We start from the raw sequence: 17778 nt of genomic DNA on the forward strand, positions 1-17778 counted from the left end.
ATAGGAAAAAAGAGGCTGCATCAATAACTGGAGCTCCAGACCCTCTTCCATGCATTATAGTATAGGCCTAATTTATCACTGTGTGTTTGCGACTTTCTCAATACTATTCACTTTTTGCACAAGTGGTTTTCCTCCGTCACCTTCGCCACTTTCCAGAGGCATACAACTCATCATAAATTAGGCACAGCCTCCAGCAGCGCGCCTGGTTATTATAGATTGGTCTATGATAAATCTGCACCTTCTGCACCTTGGTCTATGATAAACCTGCACCAATGTATAGCCTGGCCCTGCAGGTGTAGGATACAATCACAAATGAGGCGCAGACACAGTCTGTTTTCAGAACAGTCTAAACAGTTTAATAAAGGTGGTCATCTCTGTGATCAACAGTGGGTACTCTCAGACAACAGAATTCCCCTTTAAATAACTTGCCTTAGAACCTGTTTAGCTACCTTCCATCGGTGACTGATCTACCACTACACTGCTATCTCTCTAATTTGAACTTTAAAACTCTTGGGCAGTCATAAAGTCTGAAGAAGGTCTACTGATCGAAAACGTTCACCACCATTTTGATTTGCCTATATGATGGTATTCTAATTAAAAAATAAAAATAAAAAGTCATCACTCGGAGTGTGTAGATGGTTGGTCTACCCAGCTGACCTAGCTTCCTTATCTGGCACTTTGGCTGGGAAGTTGAAACTCTCTACTCCCATGTTGCTCTCATCGGAAGCTGTTGTTACTGCAGCTGCCCTCTTTGGTGGCACACATGCAACGGAGGATACAAGCTCTTCTCCCACGTTCGTTCTCTGGCAGCCTTTCTCACCATAAGTTGTCCAACCACCTCAGCCTACCTCTATCACATACTTGCAGGGTGGGAGACTCCCTTATCTCCCACATTCTGTGAGCTACTGCCGCCACATGCACCTGTCTTGTGGTCACTGCATCTACAATAACCACACAACGCTTGTGGTGCCTAGCCAGGGACTTAAATTAAGGCCTCCAAACTTAGGCCCCCTAGGGCCTCTTACTGGTTTGCTTCTTTAAGCACCTCTAGCAAGGAAATGTGTGTCACTACTCGCACTGCTGTGCCACTTTTGCAGTATACATATGGAAAGGAGACTCCCTCTTCTCCTGCTGCCAGTCAGTTCTTCAACTTCAGGAAGATAACTCCCTCTCTTGCCGCTCGCTGGGTCTACTTGTTGCACCTCTCCTTCTGCTGCAGCCACTGCAACAAGGTCTAATTAATGCTCACCCACCAAAATGTCATTGTCTGGAGCTTACTATATATAAAGTTCCTCCCTACTGCCCTACTTCTCCTATTCTAAGCAAGTGAAGAGCTAGCCACATTACCACCTAGAGGTGAAAAAGGGCTAGCACTGTTCTCCTCCTCTTCATGCCGAATGTTGCAGGTGTGACAATGTCTGGTCACCATCATGACTTCTATAAGTACCAGTTTGTTGAACTTGTATGTTTATTCTATAAGATGTGCAGTGAGTCCCTGAGGAGCCGGTGCAGAGAATTGGAGTGGTGGCGGCCCTGAAGAGATGTTGTATCATGGTGAACTAAATCAGGCCGTTGTTCCCTGGGGTTCGGTGCAATAAAAAGATGATGTGAAGGAATCAGGCAGATGTAGAAGAACATTAATCGTTTTTCTTTACTGAGTACAAAGGATGAGTTACAGTATATCCAGCTGTCATCTGTACAAGGTGTAATGTTTCTATCCCCAGATGATGAGGTATGGTGATAGGCAAGATAGCAGACAATAGCACTGTAGACTAGTCATTCTCCTTCTCCTAATTTCCCTTCACTTAAAGTAATAAGCTGGCACTTGTGGCTATAGGTGTCCACTTTGATGCAGGCTTTTGAGTGTCCCTGTCATGAACTGTGGTGATGGGTGTCTTAACTTGTTTTCCCCTCACCTGCAGCGGAGTCTGTAAAGCTGTAGTGCTGATCACTTTGCTGACTTTGTATGCTGTAGCTTGCAGTACTTCTGTGGCCTGGGACCCTGCAGTCTCCCTGGAGTAGTGGTCCTCACAGTCGAGCTGATTTGTAGTCCCCAAAGGCCACTGGAGTGGAAGCAGATGGATGTGCTCCCTCCAGGTTTGCCAAGCTAACTCTGGAACTCGCTAGAACTCCCCGTCCTTGCCGGAAGCAGGACCAGCCCACTCCTAACAAGTAGAAAGTTCCATTCCTAATGCCAACTATGCCTTATCATTGCTGAAGCATACGTCAGATATCATAAATATGATATGAATACAAACTATAACAAGCAATTGCAGATACCCTAGATCTGGGATACTGCAGATGTCTATTAAATGGGCGCCTCAGCTCACAAAACTGATGGCCTGTCCTTAGGATAAACAGTATCAAATCAGTGGGCAGAGATCGGTTAATTTAAAGGCTGGATCCCTGTCATTATTTACCAGATAGAGGTCCATACTTTTAGTTGTGGCTGTGTCTGGTGTTGCAACTCAGTCCCATTCAATGGAATGAGATTGAGCTGCTCTTAACTGCAGTACCAGGAACAGCCACTACTGAAAGCATGGCACTGTTCCTATTAAGAGTCAGACACACAGATCTGATATTGATGGTTTCTCCTAAGGTTAGGCAATCATTTTGTAGACCTGAGAGTATCCTTGTATGTCAGTGTAGCATGCCTGCGCATGGAATTATAAGCAGGCAGCTTTTAGCAAGACAAACCCCTGGTTGCCCTGTGTATGGCCATGGCCTGTCTCTATAGGGTCAGTGACCCATGATTAGCAATGCAAGGTTGGCCCTTGCTGTGTCCATTTTTGATTGTGGCACTAAGGAATTTAGAGGACATTTCTCTCTAAAACTGTAAAAATAAAAAAATCACATGTAAATGTAAACAAACTCCTGATAATTTATTTTGTATTCAATATGGTCACTTTTTGAGCAGCCGTAAAGATTATCAACCATCTTTCTTATGATCCAGTTCTTGTATTCCTGGATAAATTCCTGCCATTTCAGGAAGGTGGGGGTACAAAAAGGGGCAGAAGCTAGAATGGAAGCCATATTAGTTGGCAGCCATATTTTAAAGCTGTTGGCTGTAAAATGTTGTGATATCTGAAGAGGAAGGACGACAGTGAGGAAGCCATTACTGATATGCATCAAATGAAGGGTCTTATTCTGCGGATTAAGGGGTAGATTTATCAAACTGGTATGAAGGGAAACTGGCTTAGTTGCCCATAGCCACCAATCAGATTCCACTTTTCATTTTTCATAGCTCCTTTGGAAAATAAAAGGTGGAATCTGATTGGTTGCTGTGAGCAACTAAGCCAGTTTCCCTTCATACCAGTTTTGATAAATCTCTTAAGCGTTTAATTACAGAGATAATCAAGCCCCATTTACAGAAATGCCACCTGCTCAATTAAAGTGCGTAAAAATCCAAGTCAGATTAAGCTGGCAATTTACTGATGATCTTTTATTTCCCATTTGAAATTCACCGGAGCTTCGAAATGGTTAACTCATCTCCCATCCGTACTTTTTTTCCCCCTTAAATCCAATTCGACACGGTGTAGCAGGGCACTGTTATTGAAAGATTGGAGCACCAGGTGTGATTAAATAAAATCACACATTTCATTCTCTCCTTAATTTCACATCACTCTTCAGCAGATGTATCCCCGCGCCGGTCGGTGGGCGCATCACATTTACAGCGTGTACGGAGGAATAACGCTGAAATAGACTCTAAGTGTCCCTCATTGCCCGGCTGAATCGATTCTAGTTGGATACATAAATAGTTTAGTATGTGACGGCTGAATATATAGAATCTTTTTCTGCGTAATTTACAAGCCTGTCGTCCTGCAGGTTTATGCTATATTTTTTGTCTAAAGAGATGTGCTGGGGGAATTTTTGTTCTTTTTGTGCCATTCCAGTGGCAATTGGAATTTACTTCAAGTTTGTTTTTTAAATAATAGACTTCCTAGGAGCAATAGAGGCGTTGCCGTTACACGTCCTAGAGGCTCTGCTCTCTCTGCAACTGCCGCGTCCTCTGCACTTTGATTGACAGGGTCAGACAGTGTAAACGTAATCACCCCTGGCCCTGTCAATCAAAGTGGAAAAGGCGCGGCATTCGAAGAGAGAGCAGAGCCTCTAGGTATAACCACAACGCCCAGGTTTATTTGCATATATTAAAACTTCAGTTTTCTCAGTAATGAGGGCACATATGAACATGGGACCAACACAGATGTCTTCAGCTGCCAAGTGCACATGTAACAGGTCAGCCAGTGTCATAGGGACAAAGCGATTCTCACCCGATACTGTGGATGAGAATGCCTCCTTCCCGACAAACATCAGCTGCGCCCCGTGGTGTAATACCAGCCTAAGGCCTCATGCACACAACCGCATGAATGGGTCTGCATCGGTTCCTCAAACAGGTGAGGACCCATTCATTTCATAAGATACAGACAGTGTGCTGTCCGCATTTGTAGTTCCGTTCCGCGGCCCCAGCAAAAAAATATAGAGCATATCCTATCCTTGTCCGCAATCGCAGACAGGAATAGGCACTTTCCATACAGAGCCAGCCCTGTGCGTTCTGCATTTTGTGGAACGCACATGCCCGCTTTCCGCATTTTGCAGATCCGCAATTTGCGGACCGCAAAACACGGCACAGTCGGGTGAATGTACCCTTAGTCATATTTAATGAGACCTAAAGTAATACGTAAAATGCAGGGCACTAATTAAATCCTTACCTTTTCTTGTAGAGATGCCTTAACTATATACAGTTGCAAGAAAAAGTATGTGAACCCTTTGGAATGATATGTATTTCTGCACAAATTGGTCATAAAATGTGATCTGATCTTCATCTAAGTCACAACAATAGACAATCACAGTCTGCTTAAATAATAACACACAAAGAATTAAATGTTACCATGTTTTTATTGAACACACCATGCAAACATTCACCGTGCAGGTGTAAAAAGTATGTGAACCCCTAGACTAATGTCATTTCCAAGAGCTAATTGGAGAGACGTGTCAGCCAACTGGAATCCAATCAATGAGATGAGATTGCAGGTGTTGGTTACAGCTGCCCTGTCCTATAAAAAACACGCAGCAGTTCTGGGTTTGCTTTTCACAAGAAGAATTGCCTGATGTGAATTATGCCTCGCACAAAAGAGCTCTCAGAAGACCTACGATTAAGAATTGTTGACTTGAATAAAGCTGGAAAGGGTTATAAAAGTATCTCCAAAAGCCTTGCTGTTCATCAGTCCACGGTAAGACAAATGGTCTATAAATGGAGAAAGTTTAGCACTGATGCTACTCTCCCTAGGAGTGGCCATGCTGTAAAGATGTCACGGAAGGTGTACAGGAAACAAGACAATGCAAAATGAATATATGACTCACTGGATCCAAAACTAAGGATCAAAAGGGAGACCCCTGCATAAGACCTGGCACTCTCCCTGACTGCTCAGCCTATGCGAACACCCCAATGGTGGATGAACGCATATCCTCGCACCTCGACTATATAACACCTGAACACCCTACAATAGTGAGGGGACATGACCACCGGCTCCCTACACTAGACACGGAGGGAGTCAGGGTCACCTGGGATCCAGCAAACAGAAAATCACAAATGAATGTACAACACTTATCTTGTAGAAGACTGGGAAATAGGATCAGCATGCACACACACTCCAGGAAGTTGTATAAACCGCACACTAATACATTATGGGGAGGAATTTAAAGGGATGCAATCAGTCCAACTACATGACAGCTGAGAGAGGCTAACGAGATGAGGAACTGAAAACCAAAACAATGGAAGCTCAAGGAGGAGGTTCTGAAAGGCATCTGTCAGAGCTTCTCAGATGTCTGGTGGTGACAAAAGATGACTGCAAGAGCACAGCGCAGACTGCTCAATGAGGTGAAGAAGAATCCTAGAGTGTCAGCTAAAGACTTACAAAAGTCTCTGGCATATGCTAACATCCCTGTTAGCGAATCTACGATACATATAACACTAAACAAGAATGGATTTCATGGGAGGATACCACAGAGGAATCCACTGCTGTTCAAAAAAATCATTGCTGCAGTTTGCATAAGAGTACCTGGATGTTCCACAGAAGTACTGGCAATATATTTTGTGGACAAATGAAACCAAAGTTGAGTTTGGAAGAAACACACAACAGTATGGTGGTGGGGGCATCATGGTTTGGGGCTGCTTTGCTGCGTCAGGGCCTGGACGGATTGCTATCATCGAAGGAAAAATGAATTCCCAAGTTTATCAAGACATTTTGCAGGAGAACTTAAGGCCATCTGTCCACCATCTGAAGCTCGATGTCACGGTGGACAAGCACTCAGACACACAGAAAAAACAAAAAACAAGCTCTAGGCGAGAAGCAGGGGAAGGGTCACCTCCTAGCTAATCCCTGACCTCTCTCCCTGCACTGCTCAGCCCACATGCAGACCTTGGTGGTAGGAATGCTGTGTCCTCGTGCCTGGGCTAATTCACCCTAAATTCCCTGAGATGGTGAAAAGGGGAAATAGGAGCAGCCTGCTCGCACAGAACCTGGATGGGAGAGATGACACAAACACAACTTAAACTGCAAACAACAAAAAACTGAAACCACACTTATCTTATCAGAGCTTGGACAGACAACCTGCCTTGCTTGCTTCCTAGGCCAGACTGATTTCTATAACCCGCTCAGAGCACTGGAATTGAGAGCCATTTAAACTAATGACCCCACCCAGTGCACCTGATGGGAGGCGGATCCAGCACGACTCCAAAATAAACACTAAACATGTGCTGCTATTCTGGCCGACCTCCGCACATAGTCAGAGCCGGGCATGACACTCAGCAGAAGATGGATGTTGCAACAGGACAACGACCCAAAGCATAGAAGTAAATCAACAACAGAATGGCTTAAACAGAAGAAGATACGCCTTCTGGAGTGGCCCAGTCAGAGTCCTGACCTCAACCCGATTGAGATGCTGTGGCATGACCCCAAGAAAGCGATTCACACCAGACATCCCAAGAATATTGCTGAACCTAAACATTTCTGTAAAGAAGAATGGTCAAGAATTACTCCTGACCATTGTGCACGTCTGATCTTCAACTACAGGAAACATTTGGTTGAAGTTATTGCTGCCAAAGGAGGTTCAACCAGTTATTAAATCCAAGGGTTCACATACTTTTTCCACCTGCACGATGAATGATTACATGGTGGTGTTCAATAAAAACATGGTAACATTTACTTTTTTGTGTGTTATTAGTTTAAGCAGACTGTGATTGTCTATTGTTGTGACTTAGATGAAGATCAGATCACATTTTATAACCAATTTGTGCAGAAATCCATATGATTCCAAAGGGTTCACATACTTTTTCTTGCAACTGTATACATTGTTCAAACCTCAGAACCTACCAGAGGGAATTGATGATGAAATGTCGCAGATCAGGGTTGCCCAGCCTGTGGCCCTCCAGCTGTTAAAAAACTACAACTCCCAGCATGCCCTGATATCAGTATGTTCTCCGGGCATGATAGAATTGTAGTTTTGCAACAGCTGGAAGGCCACAGTTTGGGCATCCCTGTTGTAGATCACTCTGGAGAAGGACTGAGGGACAACTCCTGTTCTTCTAGGTACCATAGGCCAGTGATAGGCAAACTGCGGCTCTCCAGCTGTTGTAAAACTACAACTCCCACCATGCCCTGCTGTAGGCTGAAAGCTGTAGGCAGTCTTTGCATGCTGGGAGTTGTAGTTCTGCAACAGCCGCAGTTTGCCTATCACTGCCATAGGCCAATGTATCTCCAGCTTCTTTGAAGTCCTTGCCTACCTATTAACTAGGGAGAAGATTGAAGGAGCTGGCATCACTGATGACTCAGACTACATGCAGGGCTTGTTTGTAGTCAGATTTAATGGGGACACATAGATCTGCATAGGAGCTGTAAACACAAAACCGTGTAACATTTTTATTTGTAACATTGTTTCATTTTCTTTATTTTAGATTTATTCGTGCCCTGACAAAACGTACAGAAAAGTGCCTTGATGATCCGAACCTCTCATTCCCATGTCTAGGACTTCTTCTGTGCTGCATCGGTTCTCTGAAATGCTCTTTCCCAGAGAACCAGACTAATTCCCAGCTCCCCCAGCTCCCCCAGCTTTAAGCATGCCCACATCTTTTAGGGCTGGCCTACACTGTTCTCTGACTGTCCTGACTATTCTAACTCTTTGCTGTTTTATTTTACCGCTTGTTAATTTAGCAGATCCGATGTTTCTTAACCATTTTTTACATTTGTTTGCAATAATTGGCATAGTTTAAGCCCTCACTTAAGGTCATTAAATAAAAAAAAAAATCATGGACATGTTAATAGTTTAGGAGGTAGCCTATTATGTCATAGTTTTGGTATTTGACAGCAGTGCTCTATGCAAGGATGCCTCAGTACAAGATAGCTGCAGGGGTCATTTAAAGATCATTGCTCCTTTCTGCAAACTAGAGGTTGTAGGCTAGTGGAGCAGGCATTGATGGATGATTCTCTGTAATGTGTATCACGCTGTATCTCAACTCCACTACAATGACTATATGACAGGCCTAAAATCATTTCTAAGCTGCGTGAAGGTACTGTACCGGACTGACATTGTACAACAGGGGAATAAATCAGAGACATATCTCCTCTGTGTTATCAGTCTTAAAAAAAAAAAAAAAACTATAAAAATTGAGTGACATGAAAAAAACTAACAAAACCCAAAAGACATCTTCTGGCTTTCAGACTGCTTACCATCAGCTAAAATGCAACCATTGATTGCTCGATGCATCCACTTATTTCCGCTACTGTTTAGATTTCTACTTCTGAATCATCAAAATAAGCTGGATATATAAAGCGCAACTGGCGGGCAGATTATTGGACAAGAACGGTCATAGGAATGCTCGTTCCTAATAATCTTCCAATGGTGCACCAGATCATCCAACATATGAACTAAATGCTTGTTCACCTGTGAATTCATCTGTCATGCGGACACCACTACAGTAGTAGCGATCTTTGCATGTAAATGCAGCTCTTCACCACCCCCGAGGAGCAGGTGATTATCGGGAAGGAATATAATCGCCTGCTCCATCGAGCTTTGCAAATCCAGGACAATGGTCTATTTACACGGCACTTTATGCCGCCGGAATTTTCACGCAGGCTCCGATGTTTTAAAGCCATGACCGCACCAAGAAGGCACATGTTTCTTCTTGGCGTAGTGTTCAGACACCCACCACTTGAAGCTTTCCGATCGCTGTTTAGCACCATTCAATGGAGCTAAGCCGCGAGCGGGTTCAAAGCATCCAAACTGTGGTATCAAGCTATTTCTTCAAGAGGAAGGCAAAACAAATCACATGTGACAATTGGACCAGTTATGAATTGTGGACGGAGAGCATCCTTCCTGACTCCATAAAGATGCTTTCCTGACACGTCTGTGCTAGTAAATAATTTTATTCCCCGGATCTCTGCATTGGGCCATTTCTCTATGTATGAATAAATTAAAGGGGTTGTCTCATCTCATAAAGTGATATATGTGTAATAACCTAATACCAGTAACTTACCAATATACTCTATGTTACCATAATGCCTCCTGTTTTTACACATCCTAATTAATATAAACTGCTCGTCCCTAGGTGAAGCATTGCAGTGGTGACCGTGGATGTGCTGTGAGAGGAAGCAAAGCTGGCCCTTATGGTGGCCAGGATAGCAGGCGCGCGAGCATAGTCTCCTGCACATGCACATTAGCGCCTGTTCCGGGCCACCTCGTATTGCCTGTATCTGAAGCGCCTTTTGCTAGCCACCTTGTATGTCCTATGGATCTGCCACAGTGCTTCACCCAGGCTGCTATCGTTCTGCTGAGCCGACTAATGCTGTTATTGAATCATTAGCAGCCTCGGTAGCATGGGCGTACAGGCCAGAGGAGGGAAGCACAGCGTTCCAAGGCCTCTGGGTTGTACTGCTAGTCATGTTAGCACCAGCCCAAGCCTGCCTACCTGAAGACAAGAAATGAGACAACTTCTTTAAATGTAAAGAAGCCTTTCCTATACCGATGATGAAACCATCTTTTCCTCTGCATATAAAAGATCAATTTAGCAACTTTTTCACATAATTTATTTCCCCCTTTTTTACTCTTGCTTTTTTCCTTTTTGTTTCTTCCCTTGATTTCACCTTCAAAGTTGAAAACCTATCTTATGACTTTACTAATTCTTAGCCCTAAGGGTAATCCGCCACCCGTATGTATTCAGCCCGTCTTTTGTGCTGTGATTGACAAGTCACATGACATTTTTTGTAAGCAATCATTCACCTCCTTTGATATTTGTGGTTTGCTTTACAATGTTTTTATCTGTAGTGTTTGTAGACATGTGGTAACACAGATAAAACGGCCACAAAGAGTATTTCAAGAAATGAGAAAATCTTAGTAAATCTTATGTTGGCCGGAAATCTGAACAAAGCGCAACAAAAAGCAGCACAGCTAAGATACATAAGAGCAAAATGTAGTTTATCAGAACATGGAGGAACTTTACTAATCTGTTCCTTTCAAACCAGTCAATGTTCTTGAGAAGTCTAATCCTACTAGAGGTGCAGGTTTAGGGACTCGCTGACATTCCTTGCTGACTGGAGTTTCCTTGTAACTCAAAAAAAAAAGTCATCCACTGAGAAGTCTGATTGTGAAAAGTAAAGTGGTTTACTGCAGTGAAGAGCATTTATCTGTGTTTAAGGGATTAAAAACACTTCTCGGAGAATGACACCTCAGAGGAATGGATTTGTCTCCATCCTCATGCTCTGCATCATGAAACACATTATCAATACAATTGTAGCAGACAATGGTTCATTTTCCTCTTCCACGTGGTTTACGTAACTTTAGAGGCAACTCTTCATCTGTCATGGCACCCATGAGGAGGTGGACCCAGCTAAGGTTAGCCGCATTTATTTTTCATGAATGGCGTGACTCTGGATTCTAGAAGCTCTGTGGTGTCATCAAACAAATGGTGGCATACCTATTGTACCATAGAGAAAGACCACACACTTTCTGCGGGCCTGACCCCAAACCTGCTTTTCCCAATCTTTGCCCTCCAACCCCATAGAGTACACTTTGGAGAGGTTTGTTTAGTTACCAGGTGCCCACTTCTTCTTCAACAAATTTGCAAAACTACCTGATCTAAGCTGTACAAAACACACAAAAAAAAAACACAAGGGAAAAAGATGATGTGATGTGTACAAGTTGCTTGGGGGCAACCTAAATTTGGCCCCCAAGTCAAAACTGGACACCACTTGAGACACCACATTTAGATTTTTCTCTGAGACCATTCTTCCTGGCTCATGATACAGTAGATGAAGGAAGTGACCAAGGGTTTACTCTACAATGGTCCAACAGACCACAAGCTTTAATGGTGGTAACATGTGCAAGTTGCTTGGGGGCAATCTGAGTTTTGCCTCCCAAGTCAAAACTGGACATCACTTGAAACACCACATTTCCCTCTGAGACCATTCCTCCTGGCTCGGGATGCAATGGATGAAGGAATAGGCCAAGGGTTTTCCTACACGGGTCAAACAAACCCCAATCTCTAATGTGTCAAGATAAGGGGCCAAGGCCACTTGAAAAGACACTTCAAGGAGGGGGCTCCATTTAATTTTTTTATCCATTTAGATTCTGTCTTAAAGGTTTGCCTTAGTGTCAATGGATATTGATCAAAGTCATAAACCAATATATAGCACACTGCTCCTACAGCTTGACTTGTCTAAGATCCTGTTCCCCAGTGAATGAGATCCAGGAAATTGTTCTACATACTCATAACATCACTACTGTCAAAATAATGTAAAGAGACTGGGCACACAACCAAAAGACATAATGTTGATGGATGGTAAAAAGCACATGTGCAACCAGTAATGATCATTGTTATAGGCACCTGCATTAAAGAGGTCACTTTCCTGCTGCCATCTATCATGTATAGAGCAAGGAAAGTAAGCATCATATCTGGGTAAGAGACACGATTAACTTCTGTTTTATATCTTGAGTCGTGTCAGGATATTTCTATAGGCTCATGAGGTGTGTGAAATTTGTTTGGGAAGTTGGAAAATGTGAGTAATGTACATTATTAAACCTATGGTGATCGGAGTCTGGTTCAGTGGAACCACAGGAGGTCCCCATGTTGCATTCATAATATGGGTGTGTGATTAGTAATTTCCGATTATAAACATATGGTTAATAAATCAAGACATAAATGACTGAAGTTCCGGATGGTGGCTCAATGTTTCTGGTCTTCCAGTAGATTAGTCTACATAAATCTGCCATTGACAGCATCTACCTCCCCTTGTGTTGTTAATAAAACCCATCAGCGTTTAATCCTCACATGTTTCTTGTTTCTTGTTAAACTTTCACGTTTCAGCCTTGTAAGATGCATGGAGACGGAGTGACCTGAGATCGGCTCAGTGTGAGGAACGGCCTGGATGGAAGCCATGGCACAGGTGTCCTATGACATGAGAAGGGGGAAGGAGTGTCATATGGAAAATATTACATGTGACTACTTGTCTTTTTCTGTCCAGGGACTATACATCTGTAATTCTTTGACTTTCTAATACTAGATGTAACACGCTACTTTTCAGTCGTGTGCCCCGGATATATAGTTTTCAGCCAAAAGCCTTAAAGAGACCCTTAAAGGAAAACAATATAATACTAAAGTATCAGTAGATATAAGACTTGTCTCATCCTCTTTTGTCAAATTACAAAAAATCCTTTTCCGATGTTTGAGTCGACAACTATGGCTACATTTACAACTCCCATAGTGGTTGTCAGCCAGCTTTTCCATACTTCTTAAAGGGCTTTTCCCTTAGCATAGCTGGTGTGCCTGATCCATGGGCTCCTATCCGATGCAGTGGCCGGTCACACATGTCTGCTGCTCAGATATTTCTGGCACTCCTAAAGAGTTGAATCCACAGGGATTCTCTGATACTCTGGTGGGCAAAGTCAACCAGGCAACAGTGTACCGAAGTAAATTATTGTATTGTACTGTATTGTTTTGGGATTCCAGGGAGAACGGAATAAAAAAAAAAAATGAATCATTACTCTCCTCCACTGATCACCTGTCGCTGCTAGTCCGATGCTGCTCCAGTCCCTGCTGATCTTCACTTCTTGGTCCAGGCTTGATACACCAGAAATGCCAATAAAGGCCCATGCAGCAAATCACTGGCTGTATCAGTGACCCGCCTCAATCTGTGATTGGCTGAGAGGGCTTTTCCTGTCATTTCTGATGTATCGAAGCGGGATCAAGAAGTGAAGAGCAGCAGGGCCTGGAACAGCATCGGGAAGGCAGAGGCTGGAGATCAGTGGAGGTGAGCAATGATTCCTTTTTATTTTTTACCTCTCCTGACCTGTATTTTCAAAAATAATTTTCACTGTAAACCCCCTTTAAGTCCATTATACTGTAAGTGAGTCCAATGAAATTGTAGTGTATAGCCTGAAATAAGTTCAGCACAATAGTGAGATGCGTTAGCAAAACACTTGTCAGGCTGCAATCCCCAACACAACCACCATGTGGCCACACACAGACTTAGAAAAACATCTTGTGACAGAGTATCACACAATCCTATTTGGATAAGTTGAGCTAAGAAGAGAGTTTTCAAAGGAGTATGGACACATCTGCATTTCTTATTTTGTATTTTACAAACTGTACTTTTGTTTTGGGACCAAGAGCGATCAGCAATCATCTATGGGGGAATCCATCAGAAACTGTTCTATAACCCTGCAGCACCACTACCGGGGAAATAAAGCACTACACAGTTCCCATTTCTATCAGTGGCCTGTCTGTGTAATGTGATGATGTGTTTGGATCCTCCAGAATGAAAGACTTTCTATGAAGGTGTTCTCTACATTGGCTAATGGATCCTGAATGGTAGACCCCCTCAATTGATTCACAAAACGTGGTTTCTATACCAGTGTTCCTATAAAATGACAAATAAAATTTTTAATATAAAAATGTTTCTCTTCTGTGAAGATATTAAAAATTCAGCTGCCGGTATGTCCATTTTCCTAGACTCACCCAACTTTCCTAGACTCATAAATTTCATATCTACTATACACTGCATAATTAGGCATAGGGGAGTCTGAAGACCCTCTGTGACAAAAGTTATGGCCATGGGAGCCACAGTGGCCACCAAATTGTTTTTCACTCTGGTTTTCTAATAATTAATATATACTGAACAAAAATATGAATGCAACACTTTCGGTTTTGCTCCCATTTTGCATGAGCTGAACTCAAAGATCTGAAACATTTTCTACATACACAAAAGACCCATTACTCTCAAATATTGTTCACAAATCTGTCTAAATCTGTGTTAGTGAGCACTTCTCCATTGCCGAGATAATCCATCCCATCTCACAGGTGTGGCATATCAAGGTGCTGATTAGACAGCATGAATATTGCACAGGTATGCCTTAGACTGCCCACAATAAAAGGCCACTCTGAAATGTGCACAGTTTTGCCTTACTTGGGGGGATGTCAGAAAACCAGTCAGTATCTGGTGTGGCCACCATTTTCCTCACACAGTGCAACACATCTCCGTTGCATAGAGTTTATTAGGTTATTGATTGTGGCCTGTGGAATGTTGGTCCACTCCTCTTCAAAAGCTGTGCGAAGTTGCAGAATATTGCCAGGAACTGGAACACGCTGTCGTATACGCCGATCTAGAGCTCAATGGGTGACATGTCCGGTGAGTATGCTGGCCATGCAAGAACTCGGATGTTTATTAGCTTCCAGGAATTGTGTACAGATCCTTGCAATAAGGGGCCATGCATTATCATGCTGCAACATAAGGTGATGGTCGTGGATGAATGGCACAACAATGGGCCTCAGGATCTCGTCACGGTATCTCTGTGCATTCAAAATGCCATCAATAAAATGCACCTGTGTTCGTTGTCCATAACATACGCCTGCCCATACCATAATCCCACCGCCACCATGGGCCACTCGATCCACAACGTTGACGTCAGCAAACTGCTCACACACACGCTGTCTGTCATCTGCCCTGAACAGTGAAAACCGAGACTCATACATGAACAGAACGCCTCTCCAACGTGCCAGACGCCATCGAATGTGAGCATTTGCCCACTCAAGTTGGTTATGACAACGAACTGCAGTCAGGTCCAGGCCCCAATGAGGATGACAAGCATGAGCTTCCCTGAGACGGTTTCTGACAGTTTGCGCAGAAATTCTTTGGTTATGCAAACCGATAGTTTCTGCAGCTGTCCGGGTGGCTGGTCTCAGACAATCGTGGAGGTGAACATGCTAGATGTGGAGGTCCTGGGCTGGTGTAGTTACATGTGGTCTGCGGTTGTGAGGCCGGTTGGATGTACTGCCAAATTCTCTGGAGACGGCTTATGGTAGATAAATGAACATTCATTGCACGGGCAACAGCTCTGATAGACCTTCCTGCAGTCAGCATGCCAATTGCACGCTCCCTCAAACATTGCAACATCTGTGGCATTGTGCTGTGTGATCAAACTGCACATTTCAGAGTGGCTTTTATTGTGGGCAGTCTAAGGCACACCTGTGCAATATTCATGCTGTCTAATCAGCACCTTGATATGCCACACCAGTGAGGTGGGATGGATTATCTCTGGAAAGGAGAAGTGCTCACTAACACAGATTTAGACAGATTTGTGAACAATATTTGAGAGTAATGGGTCTTTTGTGTATGTAGAAAATGTTTCAGATCTTTGAGTTCAGCTCATGCAAAATGGGAGCAAAACTGAAAGTGTTGTGTTTATATTTTTGTTCAGTGTAAATAATTATAGTGGGGTTAACAACCTCTGGCTCACCAGTTGTGATGAATCTACAACTCCCAGGTTTATGGTCAATTCACACGACCATATTTCTTCGTCCGCATCCGTTCTGCAATTTTGCGGAATGGGTGCGGACCCATTCATTTCAACGGGGTCACAAAAGATGCGGATGGCACACTGTGTGCTATCCGCGGCCCCGCAAAAAAGATAGAGCATGTCCTATAAGAATAGGCATTTCTATCATAGGGCCGGCCAAGTGCGTTCCACAAAATGCAGGTATCTGTAATTTGCAGACCACAAAACACTTATGGACGTGTGAATGCACCCTTATGGGAGTTCTGAGAACATACAACCAATTGTGCATTGCTGGGAGTTGTAGTTTCACCATAGTTGGAGGAAAGCCAGAGCTAGCCCCTGCTCTAGAAGGTGCAGCTGCTGCAGCTCATCTTTATCAAAGATTAAAATGCTGTGTTTTTCATATCCAGAGTAAGACATGATTGACAGGTCGGCGGCAGCCTGCACGTCTCATCAGCCTCCTGTTGTGCTCAGATATTTCTCCCTTCAATAATAAGATTAATGCACTGACATGAGTGAATTCCAGCAGTGGGGAAAAGGGCGTAAAAACGAACATGTACTGTCAGCTGGTTACACATGATAAAAGGGTGTGCGGAGTTCTGCTCCAAGTTTATGGGAGGAAATCTGGGTGGTAGGGGAAAACTAAACAAAGTCTTCTGAGATTAGATGTGGAAAATGCCATTTTTGCTTCGATTCTAAGCATCAAAATATTTTTGCCGTACGACCGCTAATCTTTGCAAACAGCTGATAAGTGAGAATGGAAAATACGACCGGCGGATGGACGGCGTGTATGTTTAAGATGAAAACTAAGGGAAATATCGCTGCAGATGGTATAGAGTGTATACAGCAAATGCAGGAGGCTGGAAACATTAGTACGACATGGATAACAAATGGAAATATTATAGTGAAAGCGCCATAATGCAAAACCGGTACAGACCTAATACTTCTCATAGCTGAGGGTTTGCTACATGTGTATCTAATCTACAGCCTGGAGCTACATTATTTCAGGGCAGGGGAAACATGTTTGCTTCTGTATTGTATGCACCTCACAGCAGATTGTCTGGACTGAATGCAACTGCAGCAAACCTTCAGCTGTGAGAAGGAGCTTTCCAGGGATTTGTTTGATGGTTTATCTGTACAGTGCCAGTGAGTGTCATAGACACACAGCTGTGGTGGTATCTGGCACAACAGCTTAAGTCCTACGCTCTTGAACAGGACTGAGCTGCAGTCCCAGGCACAGCCACAACTGTTTGGATGGCGCTGTGTCCATATAAACAATGAAGAGGACATGGCTCCCCTCCATTCAGCTGATTGGTTAGGAGTTAGCCACTCACCGATCTAAAGAGGTAGCCACTTTCATGCTTCTCCACATCTTCTCGATTAGATGTGGTTAAGATCACAGATCAAGCATTAGGGGAACCCTATTTTCCTGAGATGGTCTACGCAGTTAGCAATGAGTACACTGTACATACATTAATATTAGCTGGAAGAAGTACTTGGCCCTACAGAAAAAATATTGAAAGGGTCCTCTCCCCTTTTTAATTACAGGGGGTCTTTAAAATTTTGCAACAGGTCTTCCCTTCTCAGTGTACTGTAGATCGATTGGTCAAAAATACCTACTCAAAAGGTCACAAAACCAACCAAGGCATGGAGGATGGCTTGTGGAACCACCTAGTTTTTCAAGGTGGTACAAGTCCAGCCACATACCCATGGTGTCCTCCTTATAATTTATCCCTTTGTAGATTAATTCTTAGGGCTAGGATGGCCTACCAGAGAGAACACTACTATAGGCTCACAGTCTGACACAATGAACGGGACCAGCCATAACAGATCCCATCAGACCCAGCAGAAGACAACCTAAGTTTGAAGCTGACTTTGGAGTAGATGACTTGCCTTTAATAGTTCCATAACTTTTTAATTATATGGTACAGTGGGAATAGTTTGGACCTTGAG

At 43.4% G+C, this 17778-nt stretch overlaps 1 protein-coding gene across 2 annotated transcripts in view; it reads left to right on the plus strand.

Annotated features, from left to right (window-relative positions):
- The window catches only part of SAMD12 (sterile alpha motif domain containing 12), an 827678-nt gene that overhangs the window by 562081 nt on the left and 247819 nt on the right, over positions 1-17778 (plus strand). The window contains exon 5 of one of the 2 annotated variants that reach the window (XM_044295734.1): positions 7955-12294. The exons of the other annotated variant lie outside the window; for it this stretch is intronic. Coding sequence (XP_044151669.1) covers positions 7955-7971 — 17 coding nt within the window. The 3' untranslated portion in view covers positions 7972-12294. Of the gene's footprint in view, positions 1-7954; positions 12295-17778 lie in introns of those variants that run through there. 2 annotated transcript variants of the gene reach the window in all.

Source organism: Bufo gargarizans, chromosome 5 (genome assembly GCF_014858855.1).
Source record: "Bufo gargarizans isolate SCDJY-AF-19 chromosome 5, ASM1485885v1, whole genome shotgun sequence".
Lineage (NCBI taxonomy): Eukaryota > Metazoa > Chordata > Amphibia > Anura > Bufonidae > Bufo > Bufo gargarizans.